This window comes from Neophocaena asiaeorientalis, unplaced genomic scaffold (genome assembly GCF_003031525.2).
Source record: "Neophocaena asiaeorientalis asiaeorientalis breed wild unplaced genomic scaffold, Neophocaena_asiaeorientalis_V1.1 scaffold89, whole genome shotgun sequence".
Taxonomy (NCBI): domain Eukaryota; kingdom Metazoa; phylum Chordata; class Mammalia; order Artiodactyla; family Phocoenidae; genus Neophocaena; species Neophocaena asiaeorientalis.
The window spans coordinates 3,692,236-3,699,845 of record NW_020172592.1 but is presented as its reverse complement, the minus strand read 5'-3'; the positions used below and the strand labels follow the sequence as shown (position 1 = coordinate 3,699,845).

Here is a 7,610-nt window from a genome sequence, read left to right as displayed (position 1 = left end):
TAAAAAAAAGAAAAGATGTGGTATATATATATCATGGAATACTACTAAGCTATAAAAAAAGAATGAAATGATGCCATTTGCAGCAACATGGAAGGACGTAGAGATTATCATACTAAGTGAAGTAAATCAGAAAGACATACCATATGGTATCACTTATATGTGGAATCCAAAATGTAACACAAATGAACTTATCTATGAAACAGAAACAGACTCACAGACACTGAGAACAGACTTGTGGTTGCCAAGGGGGAGGAGTGTAGGGGAGGAATGGACTGGGAGTTTGGGGTTAGCAGATGCAAACTATTATATATTGGATGGATAAACAACAAGGTCCTACTGTATAGCACAGGGAACTATATTCAACATTCTGTGATAAACCATAATGGAAACGAATATGAAAAAAATATATATATATAACTGAATCACTTTGCTGTACAGTAGAAATTAACACAACATTGTAAATCAACTATACTTGAATAAAAATAAATTTTAAAAAAGAAAAGAACTAGCGTGTCTTCTATGAGCTCCGTGGGTTAGGTACCTCGATATCAGAACTGCCATGAAAGGCACGTTTTTGTGTCATGTGGAAACACAGGAGAAACACCCATCTCTGGCCAGGAGGGTTATTAGGGAAGACTTGCCAGGAAACTTGCTACTTGGTTAAAATCTTTAAGATGAACGAGGCAGGGCAGGCAGAAAACTGAACACTGATGCAAAATCACTGAGGGTTGCAGGCGTAGGGTTCTGAGAAAGTTCCAGTCTGGTCTGCCTGAAACTAGAGCCAGCATCCCTAAGAGGTGGGGCTGTGAGAAATGCTGGGAAGGTTCATAAAGAGCTTTGGAATCCAGACTGAAGAGTTTAATCTTACTGGGCTGAACATGCACTGATCCACTGAAAAACTGCTTTCTAGATTAAATTCCCAATAGCAACAGCTTTTTCTAAAAGTCAGGGTTGAGGATAATTCTGGTTCTTCAACATTTCTAATTTACTGGATACTGTTTCAAACCTTCACTCTATTTACTGTTCTGTGACGAGGCCAACTTCTTTTAAAATTAAATATTCGTGTCACAAGCTGTAGATAAAATTGTTAGGAAATTCTGAGCCCCATGCTTTGTAGAGCAATTAGGCGAGCAACAAGAGTAACTCCATGAACATCATTTAGAACAAATTGACCTGGGATGTGCTCTTTAAGGACAATAAATCTTGTTATCAACAAGCTGTATACAAAGTAATTCAATTAACCTGGGGTTTTGTCTTCAGCTGTAAATTTTTTGGTCTAGGTTTTATGACTTATAAGAAAAATCCGTGAACTTTCTCTGAACCAAAATAATTTGGACACGTTTACTAGGGGATATACAACTACAGATAAAAGAGCCATGGTGCCTTTGCTAGAGTTCTCTTTACTCACCTTTCTTTTATCTCTTTTTAAGTCTGGAGTGTTTCTTTTTACAGTGGTTCTTAAATCAGTAGAGACTATTGCGAGACAAACACTTTCAAAGTACAGGAGCCTGGTCCTCTGCCAGACTTCTTAAACGGAAATGTCTAGGAATGGGCCCCAGACACTAACTACAAAAATCAAATCATAACTTTCATTCTGGCTTGATAAGCATTTACAATTATTGTTTCTTTCAAGATTTGGGTCAACATAATACTTAAGGAAATAACTACATGACATTTTTAATACTTTTGCTAATTACATAATATAGTTAGAAATAATAATGTATAGGGACACATAATAATGTTGAGCAGCAGATTGGGAAGCTGGATTTGAGATGTCTATTACACAGCAAGTGCCATGTCCGTAAGGGCAGTGGAAGTCTAAGCTTGGAGTTCAGGAGAGAGATCAAGGCTGGAGAGAGAAGTTTGGAAGGTCCCAGCTTATCAACATAAATTACTGTTAATCACTGTATATCTGAGTCAAACTTCAAAGACTATACAACACTGAATACAAGTGAGAGTATATTAGGTCATTAAACGAGAAAAAATAGTCAAATGACCTTCCCCATATTCCTTTCAAACACTTGGTCCATCCCTTCTTTATTCTACCCCAGTTAAGAACCACAGCACTGGAAAACTACCTCAACCCTTTTCATTCCAATCACTACCTCAATAACACAGTCCCTCCTCGCTCCTTGATTGAGTCACCAATTCACCAATCCTTGCATTAAATGTTTTTCTTCTTCATATACAAAGTACCCAGAAAGACAGAAGTTGTTTAGCTTGGAATGCAAGTCATAAATGACCATTTGATTTCAAAACTTTCCGCTGAAGCCTGTCGTGATAAAAACCTTCACAGAACACGCCTTACTGCTACCATCTTCCAGTAAACACATGGATATGAGTTTGACAACCGGCTTTGGTGGCAACCATTGGATGAAAAAGTTACATGCTGATTAATTTTCTAATCAGCCTCTCCAGCTTTATTTCTCACCACCCTCCAGCTCTTCTTCCCCAATCTAAACATATTAATGGAGTCCATTTTTTAAAATGCAATCTGGGGCTTCCCTGGTGGCGCAGTGGTTGAGAGTCTGCCTGCCGATGCAGGGGGACACGGGTTCGTGCCCTGGTCCGGGAAGATCCCACATGCCGCGGAGTGGCTGGGCCCGTGAGCCATGGCCGCTGAGCCTGCGCGTCTGGAGCCTGTGCTCCGCAACGAGAGAGGCCACAACAGCGAGAGGCCCGCGTATGGCAAAAAAATAAAAAATAAAATAAATAAAAAATAAAAATGCAATCTGCATTTCCTCACCTCTGTGCCTTTGCACTGCTTCTCCCTTCTTCCCTCTCCTACATCTAGCTATGCCTCCTGTCCTTCGACACTATGGGGACCAAGTAACTTACTATACAACTGAGGATGCTTTAGAGAGTAAAAACAAGCAATAAAAACAAGATGTTAACTGATCTGTAACAGGAGGAAAGTGGAACCGCCCCCAAGCAAACCAAGACCTATAATCATCCTATTTGAGACTCCCCCACCTTCCCTTCCAGCCCTGTAGGCGCCACAGCATCCTGCTAAAACCACTACATCCACCACATCATATCACTGCTGGCTCACACTGCATGCTTTCCGACGGCAGAAACGTCCTAATTGCCAGGTGTGTTCAGTCACTGGCACCAAGCAGATATTCATTAAGTTCTGATTAAATGAACAAATGACAACTATGGGCTTATTTAGCATACAATTTCCCACAGTGTCCTTTTCATATAAATGTCCAAAAAATTCAAATGGAGATAGCAGAGATCGTACACCAAATGCTTTTTCTCTAAAGAAATATCTTGCCGCTTCAGTGTTTTGTCTCTTATAAGAACAGGCTATCTTTAGCCCTTATTTAACCTTCATTTGTTTAACAAGTACTTACTTAGATCGTACTATGTGTCAGGCAGAGTCTTTTGTGTTTGGGACTCATCAGTGAGCAACAAAGATTAAGAGCTCGGACTACTGTAAGGCAAGTAAGGCACTCACTTTGCAGCATAAGAGGGCACCAAAAAAAAACCCCAACAAACCTCAATAATTGAGATGAATAATATTTTAAAATATTTTTAAAGTAAAAGCTAATCCAAAAATGATGAATAAAGTATCAACATTTTTGAGTAAAGACAGGATGAGTATTACTGACCTTTTGCCTCAGCCTCTAATATGACTTGGCATGGCACTGTTAGTGATCCTACTTTTACTTCAAGTGTTGATTTTTTTCTGCATTAAATTTTATTTTTTAAAATACTGCGTTTGGGAATTCCCTGGTGGGTCCAGTGGCTAGGACTCTGTTTTCACTGCAGAGGGCCCAGATTCAATCCCTGGTTGGGGAACTAAGATTCTGTAAGCTGCATGGCACAGCCAAAATAGTAATAATAATACTGCCTTAAATTATTACTCCTCTTGATTACTGGGTTGTTTTTGTTTCTCCCCACCTCTCTGGAAGTTTTGTTCTTGAAGTGGATTTCTCACTTGCCTGACCCTAAGTCCCTGCCCTTCAAAGATCCCTGCTCACCAGGAGGGTGGCTTCACAGAAAATAGATATTTGAGCAAAAAAGACTTGCAAGACATGAAGGGGTTGGCTGAGTGGATTCTGGGGAAGATGAAGAAATGGCAAGAGCAAAGGCCCTGGGGCACCAGTGTGCCTGAGACAATTAAGGAAATGCAAGTAAGCCATGAGTTAGCAACTGAGATGAGTTGAGAGGTCATGCGGAGGTCAGATCACAGAGAATTCTACCCGATACTTTCATCCTTTAACAATCCTAAGAATCACCTGTGCTTCTTGGTCCTGATTTAGCGGCTCTGGGGTGGGGCCTGAGATTCTACAGTTTTAACAAGTTTCCAGCTGATGCTGATACTGTTGATCCACAACGAGCAACAATGCAAAGTCTAGACTGCTATAAGCTCTTGGGCCCTTACTCTGAGTAAAAGGAGAACCAGTGCAGGGTCTGAGCAGAAAGTGACATGTTTTCTCGTGTTTCAACAAGGATCACTCTAGCTGCTGTGTTGGGAATAGGTTCTAGATGGGAGTCATATAGAAGCAGAAAAACCAATTAAGAGGCTGTTGTATTACTAGCACAGGTGAGAGATAATGGTGAGCTGGACCAGGGTGGTAGCAATGGAGGCGAGAGGGGAACTGATTCTGGGTATGTTTGAAGGCAGAACTTGGAAGATTTCCTGACAGAATGGATATAAAGTGTGAGACAAAGCCAAGAGTCAGGGCTGACTAGGAGGTTTTTCTGGTTTGGGCATCTGGAAGGATGGAGTTCACATCCATTATTCTGGGAATAATTCCAAACAGCACAGGGTGGGGAACATCAGCTCAACTTGGAATGTTAAGTATGAAATGTCTATTGTACCCCAAGTGGAATGTCAGGCAGGCATATGGAGCTCTTTGGAATTTGGGAGAGAGATCTTGCCTGGAGAGAAAAGTTCGGGAGTCCTTCAAACATCGTAAGCCACAGTTAATTAGCCAATTATGTGAGCCATTGTGGATACTAAGCAAAGACAAGCTTTGAAAACTTTTTTATCTAAAAATCTATAATATTGCCTTAGGGCCCCTTCATTCTGAATTTAAGCCTTGTCCATAAAGAAACCCAAGTGACATCTTGAGTGTGACATCCTCACTTGTTTCCTCCCAATGCTCATATCCTCAAGCATAATTAAATAAATGAGAATCTTCCAAACCTGTTAAACCCGTGAGGTTCTGAATGTTCTGTGCCTTCTATAGGTGTGCTTAGGGACAGCTTACTCTCTTTCACTTAAACTTTTCAGAGGACTGCGCAGACCCTGGTATTGAGGTAAATTCCGAGGAACTGGAAAGGGTTTTGTATCTTCTGTCGCCGTACACAGACAGAGTAAGAATTCCAATGAAGAGTGCTGCCTTGCCCTTCCAAGGCCAGCTGATGGCAGCCTGGATTCACAGGACCAAAGGTCATTCACATAACATGTGAAATCCTTTCATCAGATTCAGTTCAATAAAAATCTCTTGAACACCTGCTACATACCGAAAACTGTCTCAAGTGCTGAAGACAGAAAACTCTCTTCCTAGTTATCTCCATGAAATCAACTAAAACCATGTAAATTCAACAGAAGAGGAGTGAAACCAAGGTAGAACTGAAGCTGGGGGACAGAAGCTTTAGTTAGCCCAGAGACCGCAAGAAAACATCTCCTTTCAAGAAGACAGCAGAAGAGACTCAGGAAGGAGAAGAGGTGTGAAAGATGGAGATTGACAAATCATTAGTAAAAAAGTATGTTGGCAATTATTCCTATGTTAAATATTGGCCTTGGCAAGACTGCTTTGGCTACTGAAATCTGGTTTACTGATACTAACCCAGTGTTTCCCAGAGTTTGGGGTGCATTAGAGTCACCTGGAGATCTTTAACAACTACTGCAGCCTGGCTCCCACCCGCCCCCAGACATTCTGATTTAATTGGTAAGAGGTGTGACCTGGGCCGAGGCATGTTAGTTCCCCAGGTGGTCCAAATGTTCAGCAAAGTTTGAGAACCACTGCTCTGGTTCTGCCAAACCTAGTTATTTGGTATGTTGCTCCTCAAAGCTGGTTCATGAACAAACAGCATCGGCACCAGGTTAGAAATGTAGAATTTCAGCCCCACTCCAAACCTCATTTATCAGTTTGTCTTTAACAAAATCCCTAGGTGGTTCTAATGCACATTAGAGTGCCAGTAACACGGGTTTAGAGAGCATTTCTCTGACTTAAGGGGAGAGAAAGAGGAATTTTAAGGCAGTCATTCCTAATACATTATTTCCATTACCCTTTCCCATTATCTAACATGAGTGCACTTAGAAACTAACAGGAATCTGAAAAACTGATAATACCCCTTTCCAAAGGGTAAATTTGTCTCTACTCTGAACGTGAAGTTTAATACCTATAGCTAAGTACAGGAGCCTATTCAATTCAAGCTGCTTTTTAATTTCTTCCATGATTTACAAAGAGAGGAAAAGGAGGATCCTGCAAATTACCACCTGTTGAACATCAGCATCAATATCAGCTCATTTCAGGAACAGCCTAAATACTATCATTTTCCGTCCACCTGGCTAATGAGATGACTGGCTTCTAAATTCTCTTTTTAATAGCCACAGTTGTCCTGAATAATTCCAAGTGTCATAAAGATAAATGAAATATTAAGGATAGACCAGTACCTCGTCTAGGAAAGCAGTTACATGTCCAAGGGATGAGGCAGGTAACTCTCCAAATAAAACCGATTGAGAGAAATCATTTACTCCAATGTTTTCAGTACTCTTCTTGGCAATATAAATAAGTTTATGTTTTGCATCTCTTGGAATCTGAAACAAGAGTAACATAATTATTTTAACTCCACAATGTAGCTTCCATGTTAACAAGCAGGATTTGCTGTATCTAACTTTTAAGTAGATTGCTAGCATACGAAACAAAACCTGGCATCTTACCTACCTTTATAAATAAGATTGCTCCACTGCTCTTCTGCAAAGTTTATACAATTTTCTTTGTTCTTTTATAATGTTAATTTCACAGTATTATTGGTGTGGAATGTCCTTTCAAAAGCATGTCAATTAGGATCATCATATACCATAAAGTCTCATAATTAAACAAATACAGGAAGAAATTAGAATGTTTCCATCTTAGCAAAGGTTATTCTTTTGTGTAACATTTTCTTGTTCAGAAGTAAGCCAAACCGAGATAAAGACCAAGAGGTTAAATTGTATTTCTATACTCAAAGCAGTGTTTAATCAAGATATTCTAACATTTCCATAACTATCAGGTCATTTCTTCAGATATCATGACTGTTTAACTTAAGTAATACTAAACTGTTCTTGTCCACTCCACTGACAAACTTTTAAAATTAGGAGAGTAGCAAAACAAAAACAATTCAGAACTCACAAAACCCTAAGGCTAACTCCAGTGACTCTCTTTCTTTGGGTTCCTATTTCCCCGCCATTATTACGACCACATCTAGTGATGATGGCATCACTTTACAACACTGACAGTGAGGCATCTCAAGATTGTAAATCTTGGTCCAAAGTCTTCGCAAACTCTTTAAGTATAAATGCTGTGATCGTAGGTGATACGTTAACCTTCAAGTGTACAAGAAGTCTAGATTTAAAAAGGTAAAAGGAAAAAAAAAAAAAAAAAAAAAAA

The 7,610-nt window shown here is 39.8% G+C and overlaps 1 protein-coding gene across 1 annotated transcript in view; it reads right to left on the bottom strand.

Annotated features, from left to right (window-relative positions):
* The window catches only part of DNAH11 (dynein axonemal heavy chain 11), a 307,654-nt gene that overhangs the window by 299,113 nt on the left and 931 nt on the right, over positions 1-7,610 (bottom strand). The window contains 1 exon segment of the mRNA XM_024738428.1: positions 6,635-6,778. Within this exon segment, the coding sequence (XP_024594196.1) occupies positions 6,635-6,778 (144 nt within the window).